The sequence below is a fragment of the Gopherus flavomarginatus genome, chromosome 5 (genome assembly GCF_025201925.1).
Source record: "Gopherus flavomarginatus isolate rGopFla2 chromosome 5, rGopFla2.mat.asm, whole genome shotgun sequence".
In the NCBI taxonomy this organism is placed as follows: Eukaryota; Metazoa; Chordata; order Testudines; family Testudinidae; genus Gopherus; species Gopherus flavomarginatus.
The window spans coordinates 10,047,405-10,069,804 of NC_066621.1; the positions used below are offsets into that span (position 1 = coordinate 10,047,405).

General features: G+C 42.5%; 1 protein-coding gene and 1 long non-coding RNA gene across 2 annotated transcripts; both read right to left on the bottom strand.

The window, feature by feature from the left end:
* Window positions 1–490: 490 nt before the first annotated feature.
* Window positions 491–2,185, bottom strand: LOC127051738 (uncharacterized). Its single transcript, XR_007774582.1, has 2 exons — window positions 1,581–2,185; window positions 491–945 (listed from the first exon to the last, which is right to left on the bottom strand). It is a non-coding gene; the product is annotated as an uncharacterized LOC127051738 (long non-coding RNA).
* Window positions 2,186–2,207: 22 nt separating this feature from the next.
* CAPZA1 (capping actin protein of muscle Z-line subunit alpha 1) lies at window positions 2,208–21,345 on the bottom strand. Its single transcript, XM_050954382.1, has 10 exons — window positions 21,262–21,345; window positions 12,370–12,433; window positions 10,974–11,025; window positions 9,901–9,964; window positions 7,973–8,179; window positions 7,417–7,496; window positions 5,937–6,015; window positions 5,261–5,332; window positions 4,406–4,468; window positions 2,208–3,640 (listed from the first exon to the last, which is right to left on the bottom strand). The coding sequence occupies exons 1-10, from the start codon at window positions 21,298–21,300 to the stop codon at window positions 3,500–3,502; spliced, it is 861 nt and encodes a 286-aa protein (XP_050810339.1). The 5' UTR covers window positions 21,301–21,345; the 3' UTR covers window positions 2,208–3,499.
* Window positions 21,346–22,400: the final 1,055 nt, after the last annotated feature.

Sequence of the window (22,400 nt, forward strand, 5' to 3'; positions counted from 1 at the left end):
AAGGATATGCCAACAGACCTTGATACAACCAATTAGTGTGCAGATACGCACACTAATTGGTTATTCTTATTTGTTTGTTCCGTAATGTATCTGACAGAACCCTGATTGCTCCCAGGAGTTAGCTGTAGCCGTGATACGCTAGCACGTGTTATTGAGAGTTTGGTGGATACCATAGAACATATCAAGGTACTACAGACTGTACAAGCCCCATGTGCAATATTGGAATAGGTGAGGTTGTTTTGCAGTCCTCACAGGCACATGAATATTGTAGCTTTCAGTTCAGGACTCCAATTCTAGTATGGTTTATATGAGATCGTGGAAAAATTGCTGGTACCCTAGTGTATAGTAATGCTAACACTGTTGCTACCCTAAACTACTCATGTCAGGATATGCATCATTACAGCAGGATGCAGAGCTGAGTTCCTGTAGCAGTTAACTGTATTTTGATTAGGCATAAATATCAGCTCATAAAAGGACAGACATAAGTAGCTTTAGAACAAAGACTGGTATATTTCTACCGGAGTAGATAACACACAGGATGTGTGAGGAATGAATGCCTGGATATTCTGAATGGCAAATACAAAATATATTTTGTTCTGACAAAACTTCTCACAAAGAATGGGACACTGACACTCTTATTTTGTGGTATTGCTGAGCAAAACTGATGTTTAAGGCACAATCTGCCACTTTTTCTTTGCATTTTTAAAAATAGGAAGACCCCAGCCAGTTTAAAACAGACCTCGGGAAAGACGTAAGGACCACGAAGTGTAAACGAGAGAGAGTGAACTAGCTGGACAAAGTTCATTTAGCAGTGCATCCACGGTCTCGTTTCTTCGGCCATGTCTACACTAGCTAGCGTACCGATTGAGCTGTGCCACTGTAAGATCGCTCGTGTAGCCGCTCTATGCCAATGGGAGAGAGCTCTCGTCGACATAATTAAACTACCTCAAACAAAGCAGCAAAGAATCCTGTGGCACCTTATAGACTAACAGAGGTTTTGGAGCATGAGCTTTCGTGGGTGAATACCCACTTCCTCAGATGCATGTAATGGAAATATCCAGGGGCAGGTATATATATGTGTGCTAGCAAGCAAGCTAGAGATAACGAGGTCAGTTCAATCAGGGAGGATGAGGCCCTGTTCTAGCAGTTGAGGTGTGAAAACCAAGAGAGGAGAAACTGGTTCTGTAATTGGCAAGCCATTCACAGTCTTTGTTCAATCCTGAGCTGATGGTGTCAAATTTGCATCTGCAAATTTGACACCATCAGCTCAGGATTGAACAAAGACTGTGAATGGCTTGCCAATTACAGAACCAGTTTCTCCTCTCTTGGTTTTCACACCTCAACTGCTAGAACAGGGCCTCATCCTCCCTGATTGAACTGACCTCGTTATCTCTAGCTTGCTTGCTAGCACACATATATATACCTGCCCCTGGATATTTCCATTACATGCATCTGAGGAAGTGGGTATTCACCCACGAAAGCTCATGCTCCAAAACCTCTGTTAGTCTATAAGGTGCCACAGGATTCTTTGCTGCTTTTACAGATCCAGACTAACACGGCTACCCTCTGATACTTGATACCTCAAACAAGCGTCTCCAGCCAACATAGCGTTATCCACACAGGCTCTTCTGTTGGGGTAACTTATGTTGCTCAGGATGCGGTTTTATTCACACCCATGAGTGACATCGTTTATACTGACAAAAGTGCTAGTGTAGACATGGCCTTAGAGAGAGAAAATGTACTTCTCTCTTTCAGGGGAAGCTGCTTCTCAATCACTCAGCTGTTTTCTGTTCTATGAAAAATGGAACAATTTAGAACAAGTTTTCAAAAGCAGATATTAATTCCAGCGTTCTAAGTATAACAAGAAACTGGCCCCAACAGAAAGAGACAAAGATTGCGAGTGATTTTTCTCTCACTTATTTATCATTTAATACACCATCCATTCATACACCTGTGGTACAAACTCTAGGAACCTGCCACAAAGCATTAAAGCACAACATACCTACTATTCCTTAGACATTTGCATTTTTAACTCTAATATTTAATCTCCAACCAGACAAAATGTCTCAGCAGTCACAATACTAACAAATTTAACAATAGTGGGGGAAAAAAAAAGAGAAATAACTGGATTAGCTGTTCTGTAAAAATGCAGATGTCGATTACCCACACTTCCAGGGAAAAGAAAAGCCCCCCCCCCCCCCAAAAAAAAAAAAAAAAAAAAAAGGTTCACTTAGAGGGAACATGGAATCTTTGGGTTTAAAAAAATTACTTACACAGAAAATCTGGCCTTCTTGAGATTTCTGTAAGGGATCATGTAAACTCATTTAAGATATTAAAAATCTAAGCCTATAGACCCATTGCTATGTGGAGATCAACAGCAGCCATATGTGGGAGACGCGTCGTCTCTGGCATTTGTTACAGTTTGCAGTGCAGCAGCTTCAGCTGTTACTGAAGTACCTGGAGTGCTGTATAAGGGTGCAGGGAAAATACTCCCAACACACCTGCCTGTATTTATAGAAAGGCTTTCAGGGCTAGGAAATTTTCCAACCAGTAAATACAGTGACTCTCAAACAGAGCTATATTATCGAACAATGAATGTGGTTTAATTCAAAGGACCTACCAGTAAATGCAATAACAGTAAGTTTGTATGGCAGCGTGGAGGAAAAAATTAGCTGGCCCTAATGCTAGGCTTTCATTTGCTTGATCTAGACCAAAACCTGAGCTAAGCCAAGTGTTGTGCTCCCTGAAAGCAGCGGTCAGGGGTTAAGACCAGAAGGGAGGGGCCAGAGGGAAGGTGGTGGAAAGCCCCTGAAACAAGAACAATTTGCAAGATGGGTCTCCTGTTTTTAAAACTGCAATAACTGCTTGTGTGAAGCAATTCAATAACCTACAGGTGTGAAGCAATTATAAATGAAACTCATGCCCTCCCCTATTGTGTAACTGTACCCCGTAGAAGACCATTGTGTAATTGCACCCCTTAAAAGGGAAGATTGTAACAAAAGGCTGGAAAGTATCAAGGAGACCCTAACTCAATTACATCCATACAAGGCAAGGTTGCAAAAGGGTGCTGGAAAGCACCAAAAAGACCCTAACTCTTGACCTGTATTAATTTTGCAATGTATTCCAAATAAGGTAATTATTACTCAAGTATGTGTCATTTGTTAGTAGTTTCAAGCTTTAAAAGCTCCTGTATGGGCTTTGCTTCGGGGGAGCAGTTCCAATAGCTGCTGCCCCCAGTGCGTTGGTGTGTAATCAATAAACAGGCCTCAGGCTGAGTTGCTGACCAAGAATAATGTGTGGGTGAATTTTTCCACAACAGTAGGGAACAAAAACCACAAAGACAATGCTATTTGTTCAATAGTTCTCCTTGGGGCAAGAAAACTTTTTAGCTTTGAAAGACCTAGCAAAATGCCACACTGGTTTGGAAACCACCTACTTGGCATACGACCGCATTTAGTTTTTTGTAAGCTACCGTTTCATCAATCTCATCAGTTCTGCCTTAAGCATTTTGCATTTCTTTTCCAATCTTGTAGCTGAGGATTTTGTTCCAGTCAATCTTGGTGCGAGTGACGGGCAGCTGCCGACGCAAGGCTTTGAACGTGGTGTCGGACATAGTCTGATAGTTTTCACTGATTGCCGTCTGCAAAAGCAACCACATTGAAAGTGTTTGTCTAAGCAGAACAACTACAGCAGAGGATGGATGCTTTCAAAAAGCATTACTCAGTATTAAAGCCAGGCATGCTACTTACCAACTAACTGATAAAGCAAACTTAGCAGGGGAGTGTGCATATATTGAGAAAGAATCTCTCTTGCCTCCTCCTCCTTCTCAAGTGAATTTATTTGCAAAAGGCCTTCTGGAAAGGCCCCTTCTTACACATACAACCAGCACTGCATGGGAAGCTGCAGCAAATCTTTCCTTAGCAAAGGCTCTTAGTCACAGGGAGGTGGAGAGGAGAGTTCAGTCTCCCTGACTCACCTGCTCCCTGGCCTTTCTGCTGAGCTTGCCAACAGCTGTACGCAGTGTGATCGTCTCATGAATTGGAATCAGTAACTTTGCACCTTCCAGGACCCACTCCGGTTTCTTGTTAATATCCTTTAAAGGGACCTGCCATACTGCTGACTTTATTTCATTTGTTTTTAAACACTTAGATAGCCCCATAACTGTGCCTGGTGGCATACAGATAAACTACTGTCCCTGCTCCAAAGAATTTACAATCAAAATCAGATAAATTGACTATGAAACTAGAAAAAGAAGGTAGAGAAGAAAGGACAAGGGGCAGAACAAAACTAGAGCATTACTCTTTCATGTTCTGATTGTTTGTAAATAGAGGAAAGTATCTTTTAAAATATTAATGAAATAAACAAACCTAATGGAATCACAGAGATCCCTGCTAAATTCTCTTACCTGATACTCATTTTCCGCATGTTCTATGATTTTAATAAATTCCTTGGCTGTTTGGACATCATTCTGCGGAGTCAGAGAAACAAAATTTACTTTCAGGTTCAATCAAAAGGCTGAATATAAAAATCTATTAAATGGATTTCCTTCTAGAATGCAGTAATTAGGGAAAGACAAAGCTGACAGTTTCAGGCCTACGTCGGGCCAGTACCGATTAGCAACTGTGTTGCTGCTCAGCAGTGAACAGAGGTAAGTGAAGGTGACATTAAACACACCGTCCAGTACAAAGTGAAAGACAGGGCTGCCCTCTAGTGAGCAAAAGAGAACTGGGCATTCTTGTTACAGAACAGACTTGTGAACACACACCGCTGCCCCGCTTTTCCTTCCGACCTAATTGTCATTACAAGACTGTTACCTTCTCTTCAGCACCAGGGTGAGGACACCCAAGCACTTGTTGCAACTACATTTGCCTGGCCTCGGTGCTGAAGGATCATGATTTTTCAGAAACGTGCTGTTGTATTTTGGTTCAAATTCTCCCTTTTCCTCCCACAGGGAAGAGAAGGCGACTAGTTTCCCCCCATGGCATACGTGACCCCTACTCTAAATGTGAAGCGCATACAACTAACACCCTGCAGCGTACCTCTCACTACAGTCTTTAGTCTACAAGCAGTGTAAGAAGCTGGGTTTCCCACAGGCCACTGCATGTGTTGCTGCTGCATTGACTGGTCAGCCTATAATTTGATCAAAAGCCTTTACAGTAAGTGACACAAGAGTGGAGTCATATCGGAGAGCAAAGCTGCCCTTGGGGACATAAACCAACACAAAAGAGCTGCTGAAATGTTGTAAATTCTCCATACTCACTGACACCGTTAGAGAATCTTGGATGTCTTTATGGCTAACTAGCTGCACGTTGCCATCTTCATAGTAATGAACCTGCACAAAGAAAGAATAAGCCCAGTTTATAATTTAATATTATATTGTGGTAATACCTAGAGGCTACAACCGAGCCAGACCTCCATTATGCTAGGCACTGTCCACAGACACGGCCAAAGACCAGGAGAAACGCACAACAATGTTGTGACAGTTTTCTCAGCCTGCAGTAGAGACTAATTAAGGCTGGCTGGATTTTCCAAGGGATTTTATTCTCAGCCAGGACCTATCAATATTACGCTAATATAGTAAACACTCATTACAGCTGGGATGAGAGCAGGCAATAAAGGGTTCACAGGACAGCTTGTAGGCTCACTCCTGATTAGCAGGGACCAGTAGTGAAGTGCAGAGCTTGGATGCACATGGTAGTACAATCCACTAACACTAAACCATCAGGACAGATTTCAGCTATTATAACTTTCTTTATAACTTACATTTCTTTAGCATTTTAAACAGCCGATGCACAAGCCAGCAGTCACGAAGTGTCCTAGTTTAAAATGACATCTTTGTGGACCCCTAAGGATTTCTTTTCTGAGTCAAACCCATAAGAACTCCTTGAGAAGCAGCGATGCAACCGATGTGATTGTTGCCGAGCAGTGTAACTAACCTGGATCTTCAGCACTGCAACCACCTGAGCCGCAGGGGGCGTGATGGTAAATTTCCACTCTGATCTCCAACGGCCATTCCTGAAAAGAACCAAAGCACAAACTGACTGGGAAAGACCCCAGTATGCTGCCTCTGCTCGTCTTCCAGCACCCTGTGACCACATTCAAAGGCCTCACCTGGCACCTCAGTCCATTGGTGCAGAGCAGTTCAAGGCAATGATGCATCAGTACAGCTTGGGCTTCAAAACAATGAGGGCTACAGCTCCCTGGCTTCACTAGTGCCTCTTTCCCTGGCTGGTTCATGGAGCAGCACAGGGGCCTCCCTCAGAGCAATTTCATCCAGCCTGCCAGCAGGCAGGCCAGAAGCAGAAGCTATCGGGAAGTGGGCAAGGCCGGCAGCAGAGGACCTGTTCTGGATCAGCCTACTGCTTGGAAGCAGGCACAAAAGGAAGAACTCGTGCTCAAAGGGCTAGAAAAGGCAGGAGCACTGTAAGAGCAGGATTTTATAATTTCCTATGAGAATTAATGTATGATTTGAATTCCTCCTGCCAGCCACCCTTTTTGAAAAGCAGAAAGGACTGACCCTCTGGGACTATGGGATTCTGTTTCCCATATGCATTACAAATTGGGCCCTTTTAGTTCTGTTTTAAGGCTTAGTTAGTAAGAGACAGGATCCTGTATTGTGTCTTATGTTACGTAGATTTGAGGAACGTTGAAGGTCTGGGCCTCAACGTGAATTGCTTTGGTTATAAAATTTAGCAAGGTTTAATTTACAATGTCTTTTTCGCTCGATATAAAACATTGCTGTTTGTATTCTCAAAGATCTCTGTAAAAGACTGTTTGTGTGAATGATGAATGCATGCATCAGGAAAAGATAAGGTGTGAAGGTCATTGTTAACCAGATGGTCAAGAAAGGAGGAGCGAAGACACTTCGAGACTTATTGACGCCAGAGAACCATCAATGCGCATCCATGATTCAGGAAGGGCAGATTGATGACCCTGAAGTGGAGGCTGGCACCCCTAAAGACAACTGATTAAATCAAATCTGGGACAGGATGACCCTCTCGGAGGTGTTTTGGAATGTTAACATCAAAAGATAACACCAATTAAGGAGTAACCGGTCATAAACTGACACAGCAAAATCCATAGATTTCAACGGAGAAAAAGGACTATAAAAACAGAGTGCCTTGCCATGGGGCTTTGGGTTCGTCTTGCCACTACTCCAGGAGCATCGGATCACGACCAACAGAGCCTGGCTCCCCTCTGCGACCAATCTGGCTGACCACTAGATTGATCCAGACTCTGGACTGGTAATTATAAACATCAACTGGCAGGACTGTGTGCATGGTGTGTGCGTGTGACAGAAAAGCATATGCTAACTGCTGTATTCTCAATAAATGTGGCGTGTTGCCTTCTCTCCTATAAAAGATCTCATGTGCTTTGTTTAAGCATAACAGCACAAACACTTGAAAATATTCTTACCAGAAGTTTTTGGGCTGAAACTGGTGGCTCTCAATACAGGCAATAATTGTCTGCTGTCCATCTATAGTCTTGCCGTAAACCTGAATTCATAAAGAAATGAAAAATAAAGCATTACGGTGCCAAGTTCTTGCTGCGTGTATTCCACCAGCTTTGTATTCCTAATCCTGGGAACACTAGGTGGAGCTTCAATATCCTGCTATACCACAGCGCTGAGCGAGAGCAGACAGTGCACATATACCATTAGCTACCTTGTCTATGCACACCCACATTACTTCCCTTTCCTGGTCAGCTCAGTGCTGGAGAGGGCTGCAAAGTGCATTCGTGCATATTTACCCTCAGGTGATTGAGGTAATTAAGGGAAACATTTTGCCACTGGTTTACACATATGACTGCACACACAAACTCTCTGCACCTTCTTGTCTTTGCTGTACAGGAATAAGGATCTACAAGACAGACACTCATGAAGATGCAAGCCCAAAATACAGTACAAAGTCTCCCTATGGGGCTAACAGACATGGGGCAAAGAACCATCAATGAAATAAGGTAGGTACTTAACAGTACAAAAGCCATTGGGATAGTGATCTTTCACATATGCCCTCAGTGCACTGTCACAGGCATCTCTCCATGGCTTTAGAGCTGCTTCTGTGTCCTCAGGATGGGGATCACTCGCTTCTTTCCTTAAATGATCAAACTTAAAGGAAAGTTTGTTCCTTGGGTCCAAAAATCTGCCATTGCCCAGGTCGCCGTGTTCTGTAATTAAGACCTGAAAAATAAAGCGAAAGATTGAAGCGCTTCCTTATGCTGATTTAAATGTCACTTTGCTCTTCCGGGGCTCTTGAGTGCAAGTTTGCTAGATTTCACCACAAGGCGCTATTTGTTTCAGATGAAACCTTATGATCTGAAGTGCCCTCTCCTTTGCAAGGACATTAACGTTTCTATGGTTCACTTAATGATTTGGGGTTTGCTGTGAGGTCCTTGGACAAACTTTCCCTCTCAGCGTGGTTATGTTGTAGCTATCCAGCCCAAAGATGGCTGCATTCAGTGATGCTGTGTATAGAAAGCTTACAACGTTTTTTGGGATCCTTTGTATGAAATACAAACATCAATTATTCTGCTTCTGTAAAACTAGAATAGGATAACTCAAGCCTCATTTCTTTCTCTTTCCTAGAGGGAAGGGTGGATGTACCTCAGGGTTCCATCATTTTCCTCTCTCTTCTTCCTTCCATAAGCCTGTATGTTGCAGCAACTCCTCCTCTGATCAAGGAGGAAGAATAGATGTGGCTACTTCACTATGTATCAGGTTTAGGCTGGGGTGAATGGTCTTGAACAGCACAACAGGGCATTCCCTGTCCTACCAGATCAGTCAACTCAGGAGCCAGACCAAGCAGAAGAGCCAAACCTCCTTCTCACAGGTTATATAAAAGCAGCAAAGAATCCTGTGGCACCTTATAGACTAACAGACGTTTTGGAGCATGAGCTTTCGTGGATGAATACCCACTTCCTCAGATGCATGTAATGCATGACATTACATGCATCTGAGGAAGTGGGTATTCATCCACGAAAGCTCATGCTCCAAAACGTCTGTTAGTCTATAAGGTGCCACAGGATTCTTTGCTGCTTTTACAGATCCAGACTAACACGGCTACCCTCTGATACTTGACAGGTTATATAGCTTCTGTCAAATCTGCTTCTATCGGCAGCCTAGTACGGCTATAGTTCCCATGCCTGCACCACGGGAACCCTCTGGCACAAGGGGACACTGGGATGCAGTTCCTGTATCAGTACTGAGCTCAGAAACAAGAGGCAGCCAAGCCTGCTTTCAGTCTCCAACAGGGCTCACTTTCTTCCTCTGAAAAACGGAAATTAATTGTACCCGTTGTGAAACTGTAACTATCAAGAGGCAAAAAATTCCCCAGACCATCTTTTGGAGGGAAACGGGAAGCTCTTTAGTTTGTGGTTTTATACAGGAGAAGAGAATGCAGAAAGGCTGAAATGATATAATGGGAGAGCCAATATATTTGGAATAATTGGATAAGGAGGGGGTTGGTGTAGATGGAAATGGAAAAAGAACATATGCTATGTTTTAAGAGCCTGATACTGAAACCAATGGGAGCTGGGACTATGCAGCATCTGAGAGCTGCTAAACAGCCCTAAAAGAAAAGCTTTCTTTGCTCACTCTGCCTCAGGCAAGACTTCCACTGGCTTTAGCAGGGAGTTGTGCCCAAGGAAGGAGTATGGAATTAGTCCCACCTAGTTAGTAACAGAGAGGATGGTCACAAGGAAACATTCAGTCTGAGGCTTTTCTGTAAGGAGAGAAGTTTGCTAAGTACTGAGTGCAAAGAAAAATGTCAAGTGATCAGAAGATCATATTTTCAACCTAACCAGAATTTCCCACCCAGATCGTTATGGAGGACATCGTAATACGTGCAGTGATTGATACCAATCTGAAAACCTGCAAAGACAGGAAGCAAAACTTTGTCTTACCTGATCATCATACCCCTCGATCTTCACGGGAGTGAACTGATCCATGTTATACTGGGCAAATGCACTGTTAATAATTGAAAAGAAAAAAGGTAAGCTTTAACTGTGCAATCTTTACTACTTATATTTTCACTGAAGGACTAATGACTACAAATCCCAGTACAGAGAAAATGTCCACATTTAATACTTTCATAGACAGTGCTCTTGGGGATATTTTTTGGTGTGATATCAAAGGTATGAATTGACCTGAGATAAATGACTGGTTTCCTGTGATGGGAGCAACATGAATATTTTGAGATCTTTGGTATAGAGCAACCAACTATCACTAAGGCCAGGTGATACTACAAACGCCCATCGGTGTAACCACGTCACTCAGGGGTGTGAAAAATCCACACCCTGAGCAACGTAGTTATACCAACCTAGCCCCTGGTGTAGACAGCGCTAGGTTGACAGGAGAGCTTCTCCCATCAACACAGCTACCACGTCTTCACTAAAGCATTATAGTGACACAGCTGCAGCACTGTACATGTAGCAAGCCCTCCGTCCAGCTTGCCTGGGGGACAAGATAGACTGGCGTGCCCAAGGGGACTGTCTGTGACTCTGTGGTATGACTGTTTTTGTGCTTCAGGAGTTCACACTTGTTACTGGGTTGGTGAAAGCTAATTATAGAACAGACAGCTAGCTGGGGTCTTATCTCTGCTTCTTGACATCTGCACGCCCTGAGGATGGCATTCACCATCATGAGCCACTCCAGATAGCATGACAGGTACCAGTCCTCTGATGGTTTGAACAAAGACGAATCATTCCTTGGGATGCCAAAAGGTTACAATACATATATGTTGGCTCTCCTCATGTGTTTAGATTCTATTATAACAAAAGTAGTTCTGCTTAGACTTTTGGGAGCAGACCCTCCACCTTTCCATGTGCTTTGTTCGGGAGAGGGAAATTACTTACATCACCCCCTCTACCAGCACTACAACTGATCGCAGTTCACATCGTTATGTCCTTAGACTGAAAAAACACATGCTCACACACTTCCTTAAAATGTTCTGAAACCTGTTTTAAACAATACTTACTGTGCTGCCCCTTCCCTGAGAAGATTGTCATTGTTAAGCAGTAACCGGACATCTAGAGAAAAGAAAGTTCAGACAGATTATCAAATGTTGGTCTTTGCACCCTAAAACTGAAATGGAAGCAGAGGCTCAACAAACATGACAGTGGCTGTAAATCATTTTACTTAACACTGTGTGGTTGTATAATGGAACTAAATTCTTCCCTTCTTGCTGTCTATGTGATGGTTCTGATTAAAGGCTAGTAAAGCATAACCATGCTAGGCAGAGGGGCTATACTACTGTCACTACAAGTAACTATCATGATAGTGGATTGATCACTGGAATGGAACTCAGGAGACCTGAATTCTATTCCTGGCTCTTCTATTGGCCTGGTGTGAGACCCTGGGCAAGCCACTTACCTCCATGCCTCAGTTTCCCCATCTGTAAAATGGGGATGATGCTTTGTAAAGTTCTTTGAGATCTACTGATGAAACTCTATATAAGATTATTATTATTAGTAGTAGTAGAATAAGAATTAAACATTTTCCATTATACTCTCCATTTTCATACATTCACAGTTTTCTGAAACATGTACCTTTGGGGCTGTAATTTTCTTTCTTGGTCATTGTTCAAAACAACTTTTATTATTATTATTATTTATTATTAAGTTAAAGAATTTCTTTAGCCACTTTTGAGTTATGGTAGAATGACAGTAAACCAAAAACCCTTCTGGCTCTAACAAAATTCCAGTCACACCATTGTTGAACAGTGAAAATGGCTCCTGTGGTGTTTTCTGATGCTGGTGTCCAAAATATATTACATATATGGAAAGCTAGTTACTATTATGTCTCCATAATATAAACTTCAGAGTACCTGATGATATCCATTTACAATTAGATTTTACATTTGTCTGGTAAAAGCCAGTTTAGAACATTTATTATTCATCACAATACCATCAAGTCAATGCTGTACCAAAGCAGCAAGGTGAAATGGCATCCAGACAAAGGATTTTGCATTCATATAAATGGCTTCAAACAGTTCAAATCAAGCCTGAAAGGTACTAAGGAAACACAATAGAACAACATCCATGTGACAAGCACATATAAACAAAGATCACAAACAGATTTACGTTAACCTAGGATCCTAGGCCGTGACTCCAAAAATGGCCGATTTGGGTGCCTCAATTTTGAGGTGTTCAAGTTGGGACACTTTAACAGGGTCTGATTGTGCTGAGTATCCAGCCTCTTGTAAGATGTCATAAGGCGGTATTTAAAATCATTAGCCACTTCTGAAAAATCTGGGCCTTAAAAAGTATAGCCCCTCTGCCAATCATATTTTGTGAGGTATCTTAAATATATTCTAATAATAGCTGAAACCTGGAAAATCCTATGACCTATTTAATTTTCTGTTATTTACTCACCATTAAACACTTCATTAAATTCTCCTGGTGGTGCATGAGTGATGAATTTTGCAGCTATACGCACCTGCAGCAAAGCAGAATAGTCATTAGACTACATTCAATAAACAGTGCAAGTTTTTTGTTTAGGTACCAACAAACTGCAACATATTTACACCAGCACAGGTCACTAGCAGAACGGAGTGTTACAGTTATAGATAGTGCTATTAGTTATGGACAGATTTAGGCACAAATTTTCAAAAGCGTCCTTTAGTTAAGCTTGACAGAATCTGATTTTTATTTTTTTAATAATTTGGATGGATAATATTGATGTTTATGTTTAAGTATTTTTAAAATTTTTATCAGTGTAAATTTGCACAGTTGCACAAAATTACAGGTTTTAATGAATTCATTTTGATGGTCATAAATTTAGATTTTCACAATTGTAGGAAATTATGCAGGGGTTAGGCAATTATTATGTAGTGATAGATGTTGAAAGTCAAAAAGTTAAAGCTTTCTAAAAGTTAAAATACAAACTGTCAATATCATATGCCAAAATACACGGTAAATACCCTTAAATCAAACTCTAATGTTCCCAAATAGCATTTTTCTTACTTTGCCCATCTGTAAATTTTGATGATCAATGGAAATAGTGTGTGCGCGCGTGAAATGAAATTGAGGGTTACTGACATTTACTGATAAAAATCTAATCCTTCTAAGCCTAACATTAGTTTTGTGTGCTTCCAGTTCTGGGGACCCAACCTGAGACTTTGGGCCTGATGTTTTAGAGTATCTGAGTCCCCACAACTCTAACTGAAGTCAGTGGAAGCTGCAGCTGCTCAACACCTCTGACAAATCGATCTCTAGGACTCCCAAGATGGTCACCCAAAATTTGTAAACACTTGAAAATGTGGACTTTGCTTTGTAAACACCCTTTCTGATCACAAACATCACCTTAGACACCAAACTGCTCAGCCTGCACAAGTGCACACACAATTAGCCAACATTCTCCCTCTTAAAAAAATCTAACAGTCTTCTTGTGACCTAACAAAACACCACTGAGTTCCACGGCTTGGAACTACCTGGAGGTCCGTATGTCAATTACATACAGAGTGAGTTACCAAAGTCCTGAAAGGGGCGGAGGGGAGGGGTCTGCTACTAGATGACAGCCTACTGGATAACTGTGTAGCTAAGAGATGTAATATACAGAGAGAGAGCAGAGAGTTGCCTGTGATGTAATTGCATTGCTACTGATGACTGGTGGGAGCAGATGCCACTGACCACCTGGAAACAAGCAGCATGTAATAGCTGAAAGAGGAGATCCCTTCCAAGAAGGAAGACAAATACCCTCTCCCCACCAAGTACCATGGGACTAGAAATTTGCATAAAGATGTAATCCTGCCTTCTTTAAACACAATTAGTTATGCTTTACAGGCTTCAAAGGGAAAGTAATTGAAGTTATAAGAACTCATGGAAAAAAGTGTAAAGATACAAAGTGAGAAAGCAGGGAGTGATGGAAACGTACAAAGTGCAAAAGTGGACGGTGATGGAAAGTTACAAAATGAAATTGAGATGTCAGCAGAGGGAGACTCTGCCTCAGAAACAAGCCTCCAGATTTCATTAGCTGTTGTGTAATTCTGGTGAATCCCACCACCCTGAGCTGGGGGCACATCTCCTGCCAACACTACCTGCTTTGTGATGGATGTCCTCTAGAGCAAACAAGTGTCCACAATGTAGAAAAAAAATGGGAAGAGATCACAGACATCAAAGTTATTCTCAAGCTAGCTACTGAAACGTTATTTCCTGAGCATGTTGTAAAGAGACTAGGCCCGATTAAGCAGATCCGTGATACAACCCATGGCCTTAAGGCTTTTCACAGACATTGGAAAGATCAGAGTGTTAGTCAACAGTGAGGCTGGGCACTTATCTCTAAGTTTTTGACCTGTTTAGCTACTGTGTCAGTCTGATCAGGACCCTCTTGTTCTTGCAATCTAGACAGCAGGAGTCACAGTCTAGAAAAAAGTAGCCACAGTTAAACCTTTTTACTGGAGCTAAAGCATCTCAAAATACTTCAATAAAAGCAGCCACAAAACCTTTGGGAATACAAAGTAGCAAACCCTAAGCCAACATTATTTCTGCTGCAGGCACTGAATACCTCTTCAAAACTCAGGATATTGTGTATGTATACTACTTTGATTGCACAGGTACGTCTCTGTCTTTCATCCACACAATATGACCTGTGCAAGAAGACCATGGAGTGAATATGATCAGGAAACTTTTAGACCTAAGACCTCCTATTTGGAAACAAGGGAGAAAATTTCTATTTAAACTCACCTAAGCCTATCAATTAGTTGCTGAGTTTGCACAGAGTTGACTAGGGATTCACTATTGGACACCATGGTTTATCATTATCAGGGATCCTAGCAATCCATTTGCCATGGAAAAATGTGGATTTTGCATTTTTACAATGAATCTTGAGTTTTTACATTTTGTGAAAAAATAAAAATGTATACAGTAAAACCCCGTTTATCCGGGCCTCCATAATCCAGCTCTCCGTATTAACCGAACCACCAGCTGCCCAACGCTGATAGCTCTTGCGGTCAGCCCGTGGTGACTGGGACATGGGCGGTCGGTCCCTGGGCAGCTGGTGGTTCGGTTAATACAGAAAGCCAGATAATGGAGAATCGGATAAATTGGGTTCTACTGTACGTCACTAAAACATTGATACCTATATATATTGTGGCTAGGGAACTAGTTCAGTGTTTCATTTTAACCATTGAAAAACATGGATTTTTGTGAGGTTTTTTAATCGGATAATTTTTTTTTTCCAATCATGGAAACCTAAGATCCCTGATCATTAGTAATGCCATATTATGCTCTCTTCTGGAATTACTGTTCATGTGGAGTCTCTGGTTAAGGAAAAAACTGAAAACAATTCCACACAGAATGTGGAACCATTTCTGGCATGTGTCAATAAAGGGACTTGGTGCCATTCTGTGACACATTGTTAATTCATTTGTCCAGAGCTGTATATTTCACTGATAGTTGTACTGTGGGCCTATCATTAAAATTCACAATGTAGTGAAAAAATGAAGGCATCTGGAATCAGCAGCACTATGATAAAGATCTGAGCAGGCTGATGTCAGAAGAAAGTAATACCTGAGATTTCCTGAACTCTGAAGTGGGAAAGGAAAATCAAAACCACCAGTGAGTTCTAAAATGTATTAAATGCTAGTGTGTTGTATCATTTGAATTCACGTGGCTTTGGTACTAAGGCAAATTTGTTTCAGTCTAAACAACAGGTTCCCTAATTCCAAGCTAGGCTTTATGGTTTGCACAGTACCTGAGGGAATGTAATGTTACTGGACAGGACTCTGGAGGCAAATAGACTCAGCCACACAATTACACTGCTCCCTTTGAGGCTTATATATAAAACATAGCGCTTTTTTCCACTTAGTTTTACAGTTATTCATAGCTTTCGATTATGGCAAAAGCTGGCTAAGGCTTTCTTGCTGGCTAAGGCATTACATTCACTGTCTTCAGCTGATACAGCAAGGATTGTTTTAAATTTGTCCCGTAAAGGCCATTTTGAATAACAAACCAGAGTAGTACAAATATCAAATTAATCATTCAATTAATGAATCTGCAGGAGCAGAGTTGAGAGGCCAACCCCCTTTAAAAACATTTTTCTGGCATCTAGCTTGTAATTCCACATCCTTCGAAGGGATTTAAAACACTTCACTGACAGGAGAGGCATTGCCATGCTTTCTGGGTGCTTTCCCATCCTACCAGCATCACCTCCATCTTAGCGGGACTGAGCCTGAGCAAGGTGCCAGTGTCACAGATACTTGAAAAGCAAAAACTATTTATACTTATTTATTTTAAAAATTATGGTGTTTTTAATGCCCAAAATATTTACATTAGTTTGAGTGCAACTGACAAAAGAATAAAAAGGCATAAACACAGGTATGAAGTGGGATGGAATGTTTGCCCACCTTTCCAGTCTGGGGGCATGTCTTCACTAGCAACGTTAAAATGCTACCGTGGCCATGCTTTAACGTGGCTGTGTAACTGCGTCACCAGCTTATAAAAACCCACCTCTACGAGGGGCGTAGCTCCCAGCGCTGGTGCACTGTCTACACTGGTGCTTTACAGCGCTGAAACTTGCTGCACTCAGGGGGGTGTTTTTTCGCACCCCTGAGCAAGAAAGTTGCAGTGCTGTAAAGTGCCAGTATAGACAAGCCCTTAGTTTCTTTCCGCTTTTTGCTGAAACATGCCAGACATTTAGAATTGCTAAAATGTGTTTTTTCCATTGTTTAATAAAAACCCACTAGCTAAATAACTCTCATTCTAGCTAGAGTATCTAATATCCATATAACTTCTGAAAATGTGTAACAGAAAGCGTTAGACTATTCTCAACTGTGATCAGGATTACTGGATAGTAACTAATATGGACATTGCTGTTCCCTAGTTTGCCCTGTAGACTTTACTGTGAGCCCTAACCTACATGGCTGATGTGTGTGCTTTTCTTAGAAAGTACAAGCATAAGCATAAACATAAGGCATGTCGCTCTGGAAATGTTAAAGCAATACGACAACTGCTGTACTCAGAGTACACACACAACTTCATCTAACTGATGCCAAGATCCATTTAAATTGGAAGGATCAAAGCAGGGGATATAGTCCCCCTACTCCACTTCCCCAACTGGACACAGTCACTCTTCCAACTGAGCTCCTAAAATGGCAGCTGGATAAAAGGCCATTAAAAATAATCATGCAGTGCCTATATTTATGCAACATCTTGGTAATTAGATAAATGATGTGGCTAGTCATTAATGCAGCTGCACAACTGCATTATACTCGAGGCCCTGATAAAGTGGGGCCTTATTATAGTTAGGAAGACAATCACCTCTCTTTTGGTATTATATCCCACTTTAGACCCAAATTCTGCCCTGCACCTATAGTAGTTTGCTTCCTAAAAGACTAGGTCCAGGACTCAAACCCTGAATAAACCACAACTCCTATGTACACTTCAATCCATAAGTAACTTCTCCTACTTTAGTAGGATTGGTGAAGTTAAATAGACAAGACAGTGATTGACAAATCTACATTTAGGACAAGTGCCATTAAAACAGCAGCCATGAGCAAAACACACACTGCAAAGACATGTAATCATTTTTATAAAGTGTAACTTTATCCTCTCCCTCCCCTCCCTTTGATCTGGAGCAATTAAAAAACATGGAAGAGATCATTACTCTACACAACTGAAAACAGCAGTGTCTACCCATGAAATGGAAGAAGCAGACTTTGTATGTGGTAAAGAATTTAATCCTCTATATCAAGCTTCCGCATTGTTGTCACTTTGGAGTCTCTTTGCCTTTGGGTGTCAGCACACTGATAGCATGTTCATCTGCAGAAGTATGAAACTAACACTATTTCTGCAAAACTGACCTACTTCCTGGCTCATCATTACCATTTCAGGTATCTCTGCAGAGTGCTAGCAGAAACTAACTTCCTCTTTCTAAAATGGGGAAAGCATCAAGTAGTGAAGTCTCTTGACCACTATTTTTTTTTTAAATGGAAGCAGAAAAAGAAGGTGACAGAACAAAGAATTCATAAGAAGCCAGAGCAATATACATTCAAAAAGTCTTGAATATGCAGCATACACTTCAATTATCCAACATTTACCTATGACTATGAGGGACAATGAATAGATACCTATAGATATGACAAACTAGATTAATTCATTTTGCTTGGTCTCTCAGTGATGTGCACTGATTTATTTAAAGTCAGAGCAGTTAAAGCTAAGCATTTAAAAAGAGAAAGTGTATGCAAGACAAACACCCTAGATTTGTCAGCAAAGTGATTACAAGGTTGTCAATTGGTTAGAACAGAAGACTGTGAGCTCTGACTTCTATTCCCAGCCCTGCCAATGTCAGCAATGCCACGGGCAACTCATTTAATCTCTGTCTCAGTTCCCTTCTGATTCCAACATCTTTAAAATTGGGGAAATACCTACTGAAAGGGGTAAAAGATGGCTTAATTTATTTTGTTAAAATCTTCAGCTGAAATTCAATAATGGACTATAAAGTATAAATAGCTGAAAATGGTATAGAATTTACTCAAAAGAAGGAAATATTCAATCTTATGGTTAGAATTTATACTATACAACATTGAGCAAACTACTCTAACTAAAGGACTATGGGTCCTGTGGCTACAGGGCAACTCTTTGTCACTTTTTACAGATCCAGTTACCCCTCTGATAAAGGACTATGGGTTATTCTGATGTAAATCTCTCTCAATTTCTCTTGTTGAAGTTGTCCCATTTTGTATATCTAATTAAACATTCATTAACCCACAGACAGAATGAGTAACTCTATAAATCAGTAGTTAGGACACTCACCTGATAAGTGGGAAATCCTGGTTCAAATCCTCTCTCATCAGGGAGAGGCAGGATAACTCAACCAGGGTTTCCCCCTCCCACCTGAAAACCCTAACCACTGGGCTAAAGGTATTAAAGGAGGAGATCACTCCTCCATTCATTTTGTGTAGAATTCAGCATGCTCTGAGGTTGCTTAGAGGGCCCAATCTAGTGAGCACAATAGACAGGGCAACACCTGACTCAGTTTTTGATCACACTAGGGCTTAGGTATGAGACAGTAGTGCAAGTACCAAAAGGTTGAAACTTAAGCATCTTAAAAACTTTTACAACAAAAATTTAAGTGTCTACAGGGTTAGGCAGCAGCTGAGTGGGGACTCTGTAAAACACAGTAGAGCCTAATATTTTTTATTTTTATTTTTTTTTTGTAGATAGGGGCCTCAATGTTCCTTTGCCTGGTTTGCTCCTTTCTTTTGTTGTGAAGGATCACTAACCTCATTGATTTAAGAAGAGGCCTGGACTAAAGAAAGCTACAGAAACAGAAGACCAGAATCACCACAAACACCAGGTATCACTGATTAGGTGTTTATCTTAAAAACTCTGTTTGCAAATAGAGAAAGCTGTTAGAAATTAGCCTTTGAATTGTTCAGAAGCATATTTTATCCCATACTACTAAGTAGACTAACATAGTACTTGCACTCAAAGCCATGAGAAGATAAATAATGCAAAGTACCAAAACATCAGAATTTAAAATACCAGTGTTTAGCTAAGTAAAGTAGGTCTCCATTTTTAGTATCAACATTCAGCAGGTAATTCTAGCTTCCAAGTGAGAGGAAAGCCAGGGTAATACATAATAAGGATCTGAATCACAGATTCATTTACGAACTGAAGCTGGTCAGAAAACTTCAAAAGAATATTGAAGGGTAGTGGTGGAGAGGAAATGAAGAAAAGTTTAAAAAAAATTAACCTTCCCAATAGTTTAAAACACTGAAAAATTTGTTCTGAGTGTGTGTGAAGAGATCTGATGATCTCATTCCATCTTTCTTGTATCTACTCTTTGTGCCACCTCTTGCATATGACACTAAAGTTTAATCAATGAGAACTCCTATTGCTAGCAGAAGCAGATTAAGGAACTGACACACCCTGACTGATCAGATCTGGAAAGAAAACTGAGAACAAGACAGCATTTTTTATGAACTGTAGTAGCAAGTAGGTCATGCTCTGTCTGCCTACACAGTGTGCTGGCAAATTCATGTTCCTGAACATGTCCCAGACTACAGCCATATACTCTCAAGTTAGCAGCTAAATTATGGTTGTAATTTCTTAAGTGTTCTGAATTTTCATTGTGTTCTTTTCATAGGGGGCTATCAGAAGAGGATTTAGAAAAACATCAGCTAAAGATAAAGGCAAAACGAAAGTTTTAGACTAGCTAAGATTGACAATATAGATGTAGTCAGTGTATTTGCTTTGTAGGAGAGGCCCTGTCTGCTCTGTTGACACTAAATAGTCCAATGACTTTTCATAAAAGATGAGGCTTGTCACAAGTCTTCCAACTTGTGTGCTAGCTGACTTCCAACCTGAGGTTGGTTCATTCAGTGGTGGTGCAAGAGTTGACCTACTAGAAAAGGACAAGACATCAACAAGAAAATGGACATTTTACAGTTTTTTTTCCACAGTCACTGAAAAAGATACTTGAAAGAGCATTTGCACAAAAACGGTTAGAAGGAAACAATCATCACAAGGAACTGACTGCTCCTCTCTTGGCTCTCTACTAGTGACTGTCTAGGTCTTCCTCCTAATGGCAACTGGAAACAGTCCAGATTAACTGTGCTAGTCCCACAGCAAGCAGCAATTCCTATCCCATATCTGTGAAGTAATAAAATGTGGAGAAAGACACCACCATTCCCTCCCCCCCACTATTAGACACACAAAAAGGGGAAGGAGGTACTACCACCCTCTATGTGCCATCTCCACTGAAATGAGCAAGGGGGAGGGGGAATTCTATCAGGAAGGGGATATAGTTCTGGGGAGGAGGGTGCACATGCCATACTGAGTCAAAATTAGCATTAGGGGGTTTCTCCCTCTCATGGGGCTGTGACTATCTTCCTGTTTTGGAGGAAAGATGATACCCCATAGGGAAGAGAGCCCCCTATTGTAACAGTTCACATAGATCCTTGCCCCTCCTCTATGGAGCACCAGGGAGATATACATTGTGTGTAGGGGGTCTGTGCCCTCTTTATGGGAGGGCAGCAGACGGGGGCATTGGAGGGTGTCTCGCCTCTCGCTAGAGAGGGATGTGGGGGCATTACAGGGGGTCTCTCCCGGCGGGATGAGGGAGTAGGGGAATAGTGTCAGGGGGTCTCTTCCCTGGACGTGGGGGGTAGTGGGAGAAGTTTCTCCCTCGCTATGGGGACAGGGGGCTGCTTGGGGGTCTCCTCCTGCCGTAGCGCGGGGCCAAGGCCCTGTCCGCCTAGGGGATGGGGACAGCGGGGGGCGCTACACTGTAAGCTCAGGGGAGGCACGAAACCCTGCCCCTACCTTCTCCTCGTCCGACACCCGGTCCTCGAAGTCGGCCATCTTGGGTCCTTTGGCTGGGCCCCGCCCCGCCGGCCACCCCGTGCAAAGCACGCCGGGAATTGACAGCAGGGGATGGGGTGGGGCAGAAGGCAAACGCCTATCCGGAAGTGCCTGGCCGGAAGTGCTGATGGCCCCATCTTGGTTGTGGGCAATCGTGGGGCCCTATAGTTCTCACTGACGCTAATAGGCGCCATCTCGGTCTTGGGCAGTGGCTCAGCCCCGCCCTCTACGCCTGATGCAGTGACCTCGGTGCGTGGCGCGTCCGCGCTGTTGGGTGCGGCGGCTCTTAAAGGCCCAGCTCCTGGAGGTGGGGGAAGGGCATTAGGGGAGGTTCAGCCCTCCTGGCTGCAAAGGGGAAGGTGGGAACGTGACTAAATGCATTGCCAGCCATGGGAAAGCAAATGAAAAGGCAACGCAACTGCTTCCTAATCTCACGATTTTTGTTTGCTTGGGGTTGGCATGTACTGCTTGGAGGGGCACCAGGCACCCCAGAGGGATGCTGACACTGGCACAGCCAAGCCTCATCACCAGGCAGTAAGGGAAGGTGGTCCCTTAGTATTGTGTAACCCTCAAATCTCTAGTCTGGGACTTGCACCCCAAAATCCCCAGAGCAGGGCATGCACCCCCAGTGCTGTGCATCCCAAATGAGTGTAGGACACGCACCCCCAATCCCAGAGCAGGGCATGCACCCCCAGTGCTGTGCATCCCAAATGAGCGTAGGACACGCATCCCCAATCCCAGAGCAGGGCATGCACCCCCAGTGCTGTGCATCCCAAATGAGTGTAGGACACGCACCCCCAATCCCAGAGCAGGGCATGCACCCCCAGTGCTGTGCATCCCTAATGAGTGTAGGACACGCACCCCAAATCCCAGAGCAGGGCATGCACCCCCAGTGCTGTGCATCCCTAATGAGTGTAGGACACGCAGCCCCAACCCCAGAGCAGGGCATGCACCCCCAGTGCTGTGCATCCCCAATCCCAGAGCAGGGCATGCACCCCCAGTGCTGTGCATCCCAAATGAGCGTAGGACACGCACCCCCAATCCCAGAGCAGGGCATGCACCCCCAGTGCTGTGCATCCCTAATGAGTGTAGGACACGCA

Excerpts from the sequence above, each read along its gene's own strand:
- CAPZA1 (XM_050954382.1), bottom strand. The coding sequence starts at position 21,300 with ATGGCCGACTTCGAGGACCGGGTGTCGGACGAGGAGAAG. Across the intron at positions 11,026-12,369 it reads ATTTAATGAAGTGTTTAATG|ATGTCCGGTTACTGCTTAAC; the intron begins GTGAGTAAATAA and ends TCTTTTCTCTAG. Across the intron at positions 3,641-4,405 it reads ATGCGGAAAATGAGTATCAG|ACGGCAATCAGTGAAAACTA; the intron begins GTAAGAGAATTT and ends TTGCTTTTGCAG.